Source organism: Carassius carassius, chromosome 17 (genome assembly GCF_963082965.1).
Source record: "Carassius carassius chromosome 17, fCarCar2.1, whole genome shotgun sequence".
Classification (NCBI taxonomy): domain Eukaryota; kingdom Metazoa; phylum Chordata; class Actinopteri; order Cypriniformes; family Cyprinidae; genus Carassius; species Carassius carassius.
The window spans coordinates 15,748,914-15,763,340 of record NC_081771.1 but is presented as its reverse complement, the minus strand read 5'-3'; the positions used below and the strand labels follow the sequence as shown (position 1 = coordinate 15,763,340).

General features: G+C 36.1%; 1 protein-coding gene across 2 annotated transcripts in view; it reads right to left on the bottom strand.

Annotated features, from left to right (window-relative positions):
• Nucleotides 1-14,427, bottom strand: part of LOC132161206 (transmembrane protein 131-like) — a 35,711-nt gene that overhangs the window by 10,713 nt on the left and 10,571 nt on the right. The window contains exons 4-27 of one of the 2 annotated variants that reach the window (XM_059571094.1): nucleotides 12,153-12,221; nucleotides 8,306-8,426; nucleotides 6,907-7,023; nucleotides 6,688-6,810; nucleotides 6,474-6,554; nucleotides 6,221-6,371; nucleotides 6,082-6,138; nucleotides 5,902-5,963; nucleotides 5,654-5,762; nucleotides 5,192-5,300; nucleotides 4,953-5,106; nucleotides 4,681-4,851; nucleotides 4,434-4,544; nucleotides 4,124-4,258; nucleotides 3,305-3,409; nucleotides 2,407-2,493; nucleotides 1,893-2,045; nucleotides 1,631-1,706; nucleotides 1,407-1,521; nucleotides 1,178-1,316; nucleotides 954-1,063; nucleotides 607-679; nucleotides 304-455; nucleotides 77-219 (exon numbers count right to left, since the gene is read on the bottom strand). In XM_059571094.1, coding sequence (XP_059427077.1) covers nucleotides 77-219; nucleotides 304-455; nucleotides 607-679; nucleotides 954-1,063; nucleotides 1,178-1,316; nucleotides 1,407-1,521; nucleotides 1,631-1,706; nucleotides 1,893-2,045; nucleotides 2,407-2,493; nucleotides 3,305-3,409; nucleotides 4,124-4,258; nucleotides 4,434-4,544; nucleotides 4,681-4,851; nucleotides 4,953-5,106; nucleotides 5,192-5,300; nucleotides 5,654-5,762; nucleotides 5,902-5,963; nucleotides 6,082-6,138; nucleotides 6,221-6,371; nucleotides 6,474-6,554; nucleotides 6,688-6,810; nucleotides 6,907-7,023; nucleotides 8,306-8,426; nucleotides 12,153-12,221 — 2,723 coding nt within the window. The remainder of the gene's footprint in view (nucleotides 1-76; nucleotides 220-303; nucleotides 456-606; nucleotides 680-953; nucleotides 1,064-1,177; nucleotides 1,317-1,406; nucleotides 1,522-1,630; nucleotides 1,707-1,892; nucleotides 2,046-2,406; nucleotides 2,494-3,304; nucleotides 3,410-4,123; nucleotides 4,259-4,433; nucleotides 4,545-4,680; nucleotides 4,852-4,952; nucleotides 5,107-5,191; nucleotides 5,301-5,653; nucleotides 5,763-5,901; nucleotides 5,964-6,081; nucleotides 6,139-6,220; nucleotides 6,372-6,473; nucleotides 6,555-6,687; nucleotides 6,811-6,906; nucleotides 7,024-8,305; nucleotides 8,427-12,152; nucleotides 12,222-14,427) is intronic. The other variant, XM_059571095.1, reaches the window with a different exon arrangement.

Below are 14,427 nucleotides of genomic sequence, written 5' to 3'. Positions count from 1 at the left end.
AGAGAGGTACAGAATCTCAAACTAGTTTATAGCAATAAAAAACATCTGAAATTTGATTTCAATTTTTGACACTTACCTTCAGAACAGTCTTTGAGAAATGCCTCGGTGAGCTTAAACCTCAGAGAGCTGCCGAGACCTGGGGTTTTACCAGCCAGTCTCAGACTCTCGGTGGTACCTTGACCATGAACCATGATCAAGTCTACTACTGTCAAGTTGTTCCTGTGCAAACGTGACAAGGGTAATGTACAACAGTACTCTCTTACCATTCTATTTTCTGCATTCATTTTGGCAAACTAAGCTCACCTGACGACTAGCAGAGAAGAGACACTGTGATTGGTGATGGGTCTAAACCTAACGTTGAAGGACTTCACCTCCCCAGGCATAAGGAGCATGTTGTATACATAGGGCCGAGTTAAACCTTCAACAAATCCTGTGGAACTCTTCATCACTGAAGACTGACACACATACAGAAATCATTAGCAGCAAAAAACCACTGTACAGCAATTCTTAATTTTGCTGGATATCCTAAAAAGAATTTTGGAAAGTAGAAGAATTAAGTAAAATTGATTCAGTTAAACAACAAAATGTCACTAAATTGTTACTTACATGATTTTTATAAACCTGGAATTCCAGTGTATTCATGTCAAGGTTGATGTTAGACAACTTTCCTAAAGGAAACCTTTAAGAACAGCAAAAGACATAAGATGAAATCAGTATCAGTGCTACACGATATTGCAAAAATATTGACATTTTCTATGATACATACTGTGATATGAAAAAAATACAAGATTTTCACAAGATTACTTAAATAGCTCTATTGTTCTCAATTGAATTAGCTAGCTATATTTAGTTTTTATAATATCACACTTGCTATTTTTCACAGACAATATAAATAGATCTTCATACATGAAAACATGGTCTATAAATGGTTTAGTGCATAGAAGGTGCCTCACCTGTCAGCAAGTCGGCCTGTGAACACTGAGGGATTCGGGTAAAGAGCCAAAGGAACAACCTGAACGTAGACTGGGACATCGGCTGAGTTTTCTAGAATCACTTCCTCTTCCTACAAAGACACAAGTTCAAGTCAATGTATTTGACTTGAGGGAAAATACTACAGTTGATTTAAATATGCTAAAATGTGTTCAAGTGAGCTGAGCTGACTCGTGTATACACTCACTGATGAGCTGTTGGTGTTAGTGAGAGGAAAATGAATCTGTTGTGATGAGTTGACCAGCGAGGGCCATGTGAGCTGCGCTAAGATCTTGGCCTGCACATTCTTCTGCAGATCTGTGTTCACTTCAAAGAAAGCTTCAACCCTAAACAAACAAGAGAATCACATCAAAGATACTATACATCTTTTGCATAGTAATCTAAAAATGGTTTAAAGCCAGATGTATCAGACTCACTCAAGTCCTGACTGCTCTTTGAGCTCCCGCCATCTTTTCAGGAGCCGCTGATGTAGATCTACATCAGCATCCCATATGTCCTCCTGCATAACTAAACCATGGGGCCTTGAATCAGCTGCAGGAAAAATAACACACACACACACAAAAGAATAGTATTCAATGAAACCTATGCATTAAAAAACAAGTAAATTAGAAAATAAGCCTTTGAGATACAGAAAGTATACATTTGAATACAAACGGTAATCCCACATAACAGTGATCACCACACTGCAAGCTGGCATCAAAATAAATGTTTGCTATCTGGAAAAGGAGAAAAAAAAACTCAAATTAATTTTTCAGGACATGAAACATCTCATTCATCCAAAATTTTTGTATATTGTACTATTGTAGTTATAGCATAAAATAAACGGAGCAAATTGCGGGCAGGTGCATTTAAGTGAGGGTAGATTTAGAATAGCATTATAGTGTTGTAACTGGGCCTGGCACCTTGGACTTTCGTCTGGGTTCCAACTCCACTTTGTTATTGCGAAGTCGTTTGAAGTAAAACCGGACGTCCTCTGTGAGAGAGCGAATTTGATGAAGCCTAACTTTCTGTGAGAATGAACTCTGTATGCTGAATCCTTGGTGAACAACTTTTCCCTACACAAAAAAACACACACAGTAAAAAAAAATATATTATAAAATGGTCCTAAACCTAATGAATGGTCTGCTGTTGTTTAAAAATAACAGTGGTTTGCAAAACAGGTCATGTTAGCACATGGCACTGGACACAGGGAGTAGTGTTCAAACAGTTCCTGGGGGTAAAAGCAAGGATGAATCACACATGCTCACATTACACGTGTCTTCATTACTTCGAAATCTCAATGACAAGGTCATCTTGAATTATTATTTAAAAAAAAGAGAGACAAAAGAATACTTATGACTTATAATTTTGAAAAGGACACTGAGGATAAAAAAAAAAAGATTACTTAATTAGATTAACTTAATTAGATTTACTTACCGGGAATGAAGGAGGAAGAATGATTTGTTTAGGTGAACAGCTTAATGTTCCTACTGCTATGAGAGCCTTTACAGGGATGGTCAGTATCTGAAATAGACACAGATAAACTGAAGGCTTGGAAAGCACTGCTCATTTGTTTCCATTGTGGTGTTAAAATATGCCACTTTCTTACATGTGTAAATGGGTCTGTGTGAGAACACAGTCACTGATTTATAAATAAAAATATTCTATTAGTTTTTTTTTTTTTTTAAATAATTCTTATATACACTCACAAGAATCCACATCCACATGTGATTTTGTTTGCTTATTAAATACTAGACAATGGAAAATACTTGGTCACACCCTTAAAGTGACTGTAAATGCGTCATTTTAACAAAAACTATGCATCACACCTTTCTGAACTTTTATTACAGGAGCATACACAGTGCATATTTTAAAATTTTAAAACTTTCAAGTACCAAAACCCTGAACTTGCACATGAATATAACAATCAAACGTTCAACAAGATGAGTATTAAAAAAAAAAACCTTTCTGAAATAAAAGAAAGTTCTATGTTACTTTGCATATGGTTTTAGTCAAGTTTAGTCATCTTTTCCCGGCAGTGTGAAAAATCTAAAGTGTTTCCACATTTGGGATTCAAAACGTGAACATTCAGAAAGAATTCTCCAAGAGGTTAGATCCTCTGCCTCTGTCATGGCTTTGCTTTCTCGCATGGGCTTAAAACGTATACAACGGCATCTTATTTTAAAAGGAATCGCTATAGTTAGGTGAATCGTTTTTTTTCTCTCACCCCTAATATTTATCAATGGTATTACTTAAATTTCACAGATCCAACAACCAACACCATTTTTGTGGAAAAGAAGAACAGAGGTAACAGTTTTCTGGATCAAACACATACCTCATAGTCTGTTGTAATATGTACGGCTCCATCATATATGCCCTCCAGAGCTTTTGCCACCAAAGTGACTTTAAATGCTGCGTAGTAGCCTGAGGCTAAAATGACCTGTGAGGAAACAGACATGCAATATGGAGTTATAAACACCTACATGTTCTGTAGCAATCCTGCTTTTCCTAAACAAATGCACATATATACTCCAATGTAAGTTTATTAGGACGTATACAAAAGACAGTGGTTTAACTGAACCATTTCTAACTGGCCCACTCGGTCTACATGGCCTTACTTAGGGTCTTTGGAAAATGAAAAATGTCTAAAATAATGTCTTTGCTTGCAGTAACCCAAAACAACAAATCTTGCAACACTTCTGCAATTTTACCACAAGTAAGGACATGCAAAGATTTCACCGGAAGTCCTATGACTGCCTGCAAATATAACACAATCTGTACAATCTGAGATAGCCATGTATGGAGTTATTTTTCCAAACTTTAAAATCTGCAACATTTTCACTGACATAAAGATCATAAAAAGTTTAGAATACATAACAGTTTCATAAAATAAAATGTTATCTCTGTTTATTGTAGGAGACTATGCCATTTCAGTTCTTGAAGTGCATTGAAGTTTCACCATTACTCAGCATCCCCTATTTTGTATGTTGATTATAAATCCTTATCATATTTATTATGAGATACAGAGTTATCATTCTTAGTTAATAAATAAGCCAGCATAAAGACAAGCTGTGCCCTGTGTAATGCCGTCCAAATCCCTCTGATATGCTATTAATAAGTTTTGGTAACACTGGAGTGTTGAGGATGCTCTTACGGTTTTGTATTGGGCGGCTGATGTGTTCTGGAGCTCTTGTGTTCTGCGCAGTGCTATACTTCTGTTCCCTCTTTCTGTGTTAAGCAACTCCATTGACAGACTGTCTCCTGTCACCAACCATGACTTTATCTCCAACTGTAAGGACAGAGAAATCTCTATAATTTATATAATCTATATAATTTATTTGTAGAGAAAAAGCCATATCTACATCACTGCTCACTCCAGTAATGTCTCAAAAGCTAAAAAAGAATTGCTATTTTTTATCCAATTGACAAAATGTCACACTGTACTGAACATGATGACCTTGTACCTCAATTGGATTGCTGTTGACCACCACAAACACTAAACTGCTGGTGTCTGTAGCACTAAGAACACCAAAGTCGAGGATGTGCTCTCGAAGACAGGGAGGAAGAACAACGGGCTGTTAAGTAAGAAAGCAAAGACAAACCATGGCCAATCAATCTCTAAAATGATACAAATAAATTTCACAATGTCTAAAATTCATAACTGGGGTACATTAGTGACATTTTGTCACATGTAGGCTGTTTCTAACATACCTCCAAGAAGCCTGTGTAGGCCCTGACTGGCAGGTGGAATTTAGAAGCATTAGTGATGAGGAGAATGTTGCTGTCGATGTGGATGGAGGGTCGCACTGGTCGAAACAGAAGGGAGAAAATATAGCGGGACTCATGGGGAGGGATAAGAACTGGTGTGCTGAAATTACGCACCTGTTAAAAAACAAACAAATGTTTTAATTCAACACTATAAAGAGGTTTTCTGCTGACAAAAATGTGATTACCCACATCCAGAGGCTAGAAAATTTGCTTACATTGAACATAGTCTTGGCTTCTCCTGGGAGTGACACGTTGTGGATGCATATGGCAAAGTTGAAAGTATTGGTGAGGTAGATGGGCCTATCCACTGGATCTACAGGACTGTCTCTGATGTGGAACAGAGTGGCTGTGTGGTCGAAGCCCAGGTACCTGGAAACGATGAGAAGAAACGCATTGTGAACTAGCTACAAAACATATATATATATATACTGGTGAATTGGTGAAGAAATCTCACCCTTCTAAAACCTCAGCTTGGTAAGGGATTTCAAGTTTTGAGTAGCTTTTCTCTTTTGCCTTCACTGTTATTTTTCCAGAAAACTGGTCTGATCTTCTTGCTTTTGAAGCTGGAATGTAAAAAACACCATGAATATTTCTGCACTTATATCTGTAAACAAACATTTTGTTCCATGTAAAACAATAACTCCCGATGTCTTAAAATAAATCAAGAATTGAAGAGCTTTGGTAAAATTTGTAAACAGACTTGAATTGCTTTGATGTCACCAGGCCAAGTTATTACTAGGTCTACATACTGTTTTGCACTAACCAACATGCACATGATTATTACAGAAACCTTATGAACTTTTGACTTATTGATAAAAAAAACCTGTTTACTAACTATCAAATCACTACGGAGAGGTGTGTAATGGGATAATCTATATAAGAGGTCAAAGGGGACGCAAAAAAGAACAGTACTTACCATCAAAACTAATACTTGCAACTTTGGTATATCGGCTCTCTCCAGCTTTTAGTGTAATTGGCTTGAACTCAACTGTGACCGCTTCATTCGACGGAGTTGGCCTAACACTCTATACAAAACAAAACACACTGTGAGCATAAGAGAGGTATTTTAAACACACACACACAAAGACATAAATATAAATTTACCAACCCCCAAATTTTTATTTAAAGTGTATAAACAAGATATGTAAATAAACCACAAATTACCATGATCGATACATCTTTTGCTCCTGAATTTAACAGATGCAAATTCAGTTGTTTTGGTCGATCTGTAAAGTTGAATGGACATAGAGATTTGTTACTTTTATTTCACAGTATCAGTATCTTGCAAACAATTTTGTTGTTTCTAAGAAACTACCATCAAAGGAAGTGGGGGGGGAAGCATACCTTGCGATCGAAGCGTACCAAAGTCCAGCATCTCTGTGGAGGAGTATATACCAGGTGCTGGGAAAATCCACAAACCATGAGTCAGACAGTGCTAAAGAATATAGATCAAATGTTATCAAGAAAGGTTATTTTAACTGACCTGTGGTGACTTCAACCTCTACAGGGAGGATGATAAACTCGTCCTCATTGGACGCGTTTGTTTTAATTCTGATGAAGGCTGTGTGGTTTTCAGCGTCTCGAGAAGAGAAGCTGGCTCTCATCACACCCTTCGTCTCGAATGGAGCGATCTCCTATGGAACACACAAAAAATGTGCATATAAGAATAATAAATTCTACCACAACAGTGATTTATAATAACAACCACACTGAAGTGTGAATAAACTTATGCCAACCCATAATTTTTTGGTGCCACCCTGCTGTCCAGTAGGCAGCTCTAAATGTAGATCTCCTCCACTAGTGTACATTTCTACAACCTAAAACCATTTAAAAAAATGTGAAGATGATCCAGACAAGTTTAGAATTTAGTTGCACAACCAACATGGCCCACTGGTAAAAGAAAATATTATATAATAGTAGCACTATTCTGAGCTGAGGAGTTTTGCGTACCTGCAGTGGTTCACTGTGAGGGTTGAAGATGCTTATGAGTGGAGAGAAGCTGCTATTTACTGGAACTCTGGCCCCTACAAAGGGCCTGAGTCTGTAGGGATTGGGGATGCCCACACCAAAGACCTGCAATAAAACAAGCAGTCAAAAGCCTTTTAGGATATTTGCATTCATAGTTATGCACCAAACACAGAACAACATTTTTAAGTGCATGAAATATACCTGGTATGTAAACACTCCATGATGCGATGTGTTAATAAATAAAGTATTTTCTACATTCCCTACTACTCGAGCTAGAAACACCACATCAAATGAGGTGTTGCCTCCGGGTGGAATTATCTGTAAACAAATGATGGAATATGTTACATGCATGCAATGTTACATACATCACTCCATGCATATCACTCTCACTTTGTCAGTCTGTTACAATTGCACAATAATGTTCATATAATATAAAAAATGTAATATAAAATTTGAATAAATAAATAAATATAAATAAAAATCTATAAGCAATTATTTAAAACAAATAATTTTAAATACAAATAAAATTATTTTTGTTTACATTATATGAATCTAAACATAAACATGATGTTTATAGCTTGCTGCAAATGCATTTTTAAACCAGCTCTGAATGTGGCTGAAGTGGATGATGCTGAAAAACTTGTTTTTAGCATCATCCCATTTTAAATGCATCACCCAAAATGTCGAGTCTGGTTAGCCACAAGCTATTAGCCCGGGCAAAGAAGAGCTGATTTATGCAGGTGTCAGGAACAGGTGGGATGCGTTTAATTTATAACCGCCTAGAGTGTGAGCACACACACACACACACACTAAAAGCTTTAATTAGAAGTTTCAGTGAGGCCAATGTCCTGCTGTTTTACTGAAGTGAATGTGTGTAAGGGTAATGGTCAGTGACTTCCTCCACACATCAAAAATATACAAAGCACTGAGGTCTTCATCAGATGAGCTTTGGTGTGAGCTCTGACATGTATTTATGTCGTCTCCCATGCCAAACAAAAAGATGAGCTTTTACCACACACATCCAGCAGCTGGCACACAAGCTAAAATAACATTTCTTTTGTTCTTTTGCGCTAGGTTTGAACAGGAAGTCACAACCGTCTCAGTACTTTGTAGATCAAAAGTTGAATCTTTCTGTGATAAATAAACTACCATTTAAAAGTTTGGGGTCAGGATTTTTTTTATGTTTATAAAACTCTCTTACACTCACCAGGGCTGCATTAATTTGATCAAAAACACTAAAAACTGTAATATGAAATATTAAATAAATGCTGAATTTGTTTTTAGTAGCCATTACTCCAGTATTCAGTGTTTTATGATGCTTCATAAATCATTCTAATATGCTAATTGTGTGCTAAATATATCTCTTATCAATGTGGAAAACAGTTGAGCTGCTTAATATATTTTTGGAAACTGTTCTACATTTTCAGAATTCTTCAACATACAGTTCAAAAGAAACAATTTGTTTTTCAAATTAGTTTTTCTCTGTATCAGCGTACTTTCATTTCGAACAATGTAATCTTCCTGATTACAAACTTATAAATGTCAATATACTGTACGTAATAAATAAGTTAATTATATTTATAATAAATATCACACTTACCCTATTCTGAAAAAAGGATGCATGAAAATGTGATGTTGTTGCTGATATTGATATTAAACTTATTTCTTCTGAACTTGGATTGTGTAAGTAAACTTTTTCCATTTTTGGCATTCCAACTGGCCTATGGATAGAGACAAAAGAATATTTAGCATCCAGCAAAAGGACAGAATGGTATGTGACATCAAGTTTGAGAAAGTACATACAAGCATCAAGTATGAGAAAGTAGGACATACAAGTATAATAAGTACTAAATACAAAATCTAAATTTGTTGGCCTAATTATCTCTCAGTATAAAAAACAAAACAAAAAAGCACTTGTGTTAAACAGTCAGATAAATGGTTTATTGAACAAGCTATCAGTATGACAGTAAAGTAGAAGATATGAATGAGCTCATTTATCTGAAGTTCTACTGTTTGCTGCTAGTGAGAGAGAGACGGGGCTGTGAGCAAAGACTCCATAGGAAGTTAAAGAGGAGTGAAGAAAGACTTATCTGGAAGAACAATCCCATATCCCATACACCCATGTTTGTGAGGGCAATACAGAAAGCTTGTTTTACAACTCCGCACACTGACAGGGCATTCCAAAATGCATAAATGTATGGCAACAACTATGTAGGGCACATAAAAAGGAAAACAAAGCTCTCAAGAAGAACTTCTTCAACATTTTGTAACAAACATTTCACAGTGGGTTCACACTTGTTTATGAGTGCCTTTTTTCATTTATATTTTAGACCAAAACAAGTTACGCAAAAGTTTCTTCAAGTAATATAAAACACAGACTTCATCTTACTTCTAAATCAAACACAGCTATTATACAACCCCGTTACAAATTCCCAAGTGAACCCTTGTGTAAAAAAGTTCATTCTCTTCCTGACTACAAACTTAAAGGATTTAAAGAGCATAGGAATGATCACTTGTGAAAGCAATGCTTGAGTCACAGGGAGTGAGCTAATAAAATGAATGCATCAAATGAAGTAGGGATGGGTGTTGGCACTAAGCTTCTTTAAGGGAAACATACTAAAGTACATACAAGACTACATAAAATAAGAGTGCAATAACACAACTAGGGTTGGGTACCGAAACCCAGTACCAATATGGCAACAGTACCTATGGAACCGGTATGCACCGAACCGAAACAGAACGCAGATTTCAGTGCCTCATTTCGGTGCCTGAGCGATCGATTGAAATATTTGTCCCGGTTATCCGAAATGTACACAAGAAACATGGGCGTTGCTAGGCTTTTTTAGTTGGGCTATAGCATTTAGCTCCGTAAACTGTACATAAATTCGCGATCGCCTCCGGATCAGTCCGCTTAAATTTCCTGTCTCCTCCCCGTCTTTCAGGCGGAGCAGCGCAAGTGGACTTGAACAGAAACAGAGGACACAAGGTGTGTTTATCGATAGATTTTTGGAATATCTGTATCTGTGCAGTTCTTTATCATAAATACAGTTTACAAACGGTCACGAGGGAGCAGTCGGTTTCCCATCTACTGTAAAGTTTTCGCTCCGTTCACAGCTCATCACACCACAGCTGTTTCTTCCAGTGAAAATCTAGCCCTTAACACATATGAACACATACTTTAATTACACTTATTTAAAAATACTTAATTTAATTATACGTACTTTATGCATACACTATGGTGCAAAAGTCTTAGTCTTAGGCAGTCTGTTGTCAGACGGCTTGTGGATTCAACAAACTCACTCGATGATTATTAAAATTAATGGCAGAATTAATGTTTGGAAATGTAAACTGATATTTCAACTGACACTAAAGCAAAAGACATAAATAACTGGCTTAAAACCCTTTTTTGGGGGTTAAAACACTAATATGCCTAAGACTGTACTTTACAAACAACATTGTTGCTACTTTATAAAGAATGAGCATAGTTATTCACAGAACTGATTAAAGACAGTGACAGACAGCACTCATTTGAACTAAATAGCAGAGTGATTGACAGAGACACAGTAGAAACATTATGTGTTTCAAGTGTTTTTATGTTTGTGCAGAAAATACATTTATTAGCCTTAGAGTAAGGGAAGCTTGGGAAACGAGAGCATCCAAGGACTGTGTGAATGCTATGGATTTATATGAAATATTTTTAATGTTCTTTAATGTTATCCTTTTTAGGCTTTTTTATTTATTTTTATAGAAGTATCGATTCAGGCACCGTTTTAAAAGTATCGAAATGGCACTGGTATCGTAAAAAACCCAATCAATACCCAACCCTAAACACAACTACATTCAAGTGCACAAAAAAAGTATATTAAAACTTCTGTAAAAAACCATCCAGTATTTCTTAGAATAATTCATCTTATGGAAATGTTGTAATCAGTGTACATTATTATATATAGCTCCAATACCAAGCTACTGAGGAACTTGCAGAATTTTTTTTTTTTATCCAGTTTAAACTCGAAAAGTGATCCTAACCCATAAAACTGCAGCTTAAATAGATTATATTATATTTAGTGCTGGGCAACAATAATAAAAAAATAAAAATCACGATTAATCGCATGATTGTCTGCGAATAACCGCGATTAATCACATTGTTATGCACAAAACTAATAATGCTTTCAAAAGTAGTGTATTGTGCACTTTTTTCATATAAAAGTACTGTTATATGAACAGAAGTGCAATAACATTTAGTTTGCAAACACTTTAAACAAATAAGGTGCTTTTTTCAGCAGTGTTCCTATTACATAGTAGCAGTTAAAATATTTCTTGTAAATCTGGACTTATAACATTAATGTAATTAAATAAAATATAAAACAAGCTATTTGTCACTGCCAGGACATTAACATTTTTATAGAAAATATTTTACAGTTTATTATAGAAAAACAACTTATGCTCAAAGTCCAGAGCCTCAATAAATAACAGGCGACTTCTGAGTAGAGACCTGCACGATCGCGGGACCCATCACAGAAGATGTGCGGGTAGAAACTCATGTGTGCAGGATGCAGGAGAATAATTAGGGTGTGCTTACACCAGGCAATCTGGTGTTTGTCAAACGAGCCCAAAGTCTGGTTCGCTTGACTAGTGTGATCGTTCTGTTTATCAGTCCCTGGTTCTGTTGGAAGAGGTGGACAAGAGCGCAGTTTAGTTATATATAGATCAGTGAGAGTGAGTACTAACCGCGCCGAAGTGCAGATCTTCTGATACGTTCTGCATGATTGCGTGAATATTTCTGAGCGGCAAAAGCGATAGATGTGTAAAGGAATATATTGTGAGAAGGACGTGTGTTAACGTAATAAAATAATAAACCACTAAGTTAACAAAACAATGCACTACATTGTGCTGAGCTAGCGCTTCTCTGCTGCCTTCACGTGCTTTCAGAAACCTCCTATTTCCAACTTATAAAGTCATGATTACGAGCTCGTTGAATTCTTTTCTGTCAAAAATAACAGTGGACAGTGGTTAGTGAATGTTGATGCTTAGCCTAAATAATTTGATCGGGAGCATCCCCTCCTGTGACCCATGATCTGTCTGTATGTGTATTCAGAGCCAGTGAGCAACAGACTTTCATAATAATAAAAAAAACTGTTAACGTTCGATAAAATAATTGTCGGCATTAATCAATAAATGCGTTAACGCGATAACACGTTAACTTTCCCAGCCCTAATTATATTATATTACACTGTATTGTATTATATTATTTTTTATTTACTTTTGTATGCTGTAAGTGTTGTGACTAGTTTAATTTCCAAATCACAGTTTATATACATAATAATTAGAAAACTTGCGTAATAATTAGGGGGAAAATGTGTTTTAGATGTTTTCATTTCATGCGAATACTGTAGGACAGAGCGGTCACTGTTTTAAATGCCAAACCTACCCGATGAGAGTTGACTTACTGTTCATGAAAGTCCAGCATTGGAGGCTCAAAGCGTATGGGTCTGCTGTTCCCCCGCTGAGAGGATGCACTGCAAGAGAAAGAGGATAAACTGTAAATGAGGGGGAGACAGTAAGAGACACTATTTCTTGGAAGCCAATGTGTTTTTTTTTCACTTTGCCCAAAAACACACCACAACATGGCCTGTTGAGGATTGAAAGATCTCTATTTTTCTTCAGGCAAAAAGAAAGATACACTTACACATACACAGTATCAAATAGGCTTTGTCTGGCATGGAAGCATCAGGTTTACACCAAACATTAAAAGTTCAGGTGAAACATGCATCCACTGGGCAAGCCTTTGACTCAGAGAGTTGGATCAAACACCAAACCACATTCTCACATACATTTTCGGAGAGTTTGAAGTCTATAATATGACTCCCGTATTGTTTAATCATATTTAATTTAATGCTACCCTCCTTGTATATAGGCAATATTTTGCAGTTGGCAGACTTAATAATGAAATGAACCAGTGATAAATTATATGGTCCCTCAGTGTAACCAACTAATGTGGCCTAAGGTATTGCCATTGTTTTGAACAGATGACAGGCATAAATTGGTGTTCTAGGAAATGTTTTTAGCATGCAGTTGCAAACTCAATTCAAAAATAGCTTAAGCATGAATTGTAGTTGATTTTGTCATTTCAAAGATCATAAAAAAAGGTGACACAGGGATGCTGAAGAGATTTAGGGTGTATTCACACCTGTCTTGTTTGGTTCGATTGAATAAAAAATTTGGTGTTTAGGGTCCTATGAGTTCCGTGATGTGGAAAACGCAGACGGAATTGCAGAATTGTGAATACATATAAAATATGTCACAATTTGCCAAATTATCAATGGATTCATCATAATCCTATCACATACTAACAGAAACTTAAAGTTTCTCACAGCAACTCATCAACTTTGGTTTAACTTGAAGAAACCATGGCAGAAATATTAGGCTACTTAATGTAATATGGATAGTTCTGGTCCTGGATTCTGATTGGTTTTTAAAGTACAAACATACACCTTGTTTACTTCTGTATGTTGCTCGGCAACCACTTTGTTGGAACCACAACTGTTTCTGAGGAACTTCATTGGTTGGTGGAAGATTACGTTTTTTTATTTATATCATTACACTTTATTTGCTCCGTTGTATTCTGTGAAACCTTACTACGTATATGGAACAACCGTTTTATAAAAGCAATAAAAATGCCTTTTGATTAATACTATATACTAATATATACTATATAATAATTTAATCCAGAAAAATGTAAACGGAATTTAGAAAAACATTTAATGGATTTTATAGGACCCCAGGTGCTTTAATTATTATTTTTTTAACTGGTTTGATGATGAATATTACCACTTATTATTTAATTATTGATTAAAACTATATTTAAAAATAATGGATAATTAAATATTATAACAAATTACCGCTACTATATTATCATTATTATTTTATGTCTAGACAGACAACAGACTCAACACTTTGATGTGAGTACAACTCTACAATAGAACCATTGATCACACTCTCTCCACTGGCGGTATAACTCATGTTTTTTATAGAGGGGTAACATTCTAAAACAGTTTGACACGAGGAAAGGCTTATGTTAAATCATTAAAATAAACTCATAACGACTCTCAAACCCTGAGAGTGACAGACAAATCAGTCATGCCACTTGACTAAAGACATTGTCTCACAGGAGCAAGACTCGCTGCATATTTGTGGACTAACAACAGAAAGTGGCACATCAAGTTGCACAGCAATGTGTTCGAGAGAAATGAAGCCTGTATCTTGTGAAATTCTCTACCGCAGCTTAAGGATAACACAAACACTGCTATGACCTCATGTGGATGATTTTAAAGCCTGACTCAAACAGTGTCAGCATGACCTCTGGCTGCTCAGTTCAGCCAAAATGAACTAAAAAAAAAAAAAAAAGAGCTAAAGGGTGCGTTAACCTCACCACCAGCAGATTAATTTGCCATTTTAAGGAGCCATGAAACATGTCAGTGTGTCATGCAATGTTTTAGCGGGGTGTGATCAGATATCGTTAATGCCTTGTGATCAAATATACAAAAGCGTCAAGGCATCAACTAGGCTAACTTGTCTGGTGGCACAAACCACAGAAAAAAAAGCTGCGACAAAGTCCCTAACACAGCTAAAACAGTGTCAACCACTTCCCAACTGCAGTAAGTGTGTGTGGTGGTGTGTTTTAAAAAAATACTGAAGAGTTGCAATAAAAACACCACTATCAGT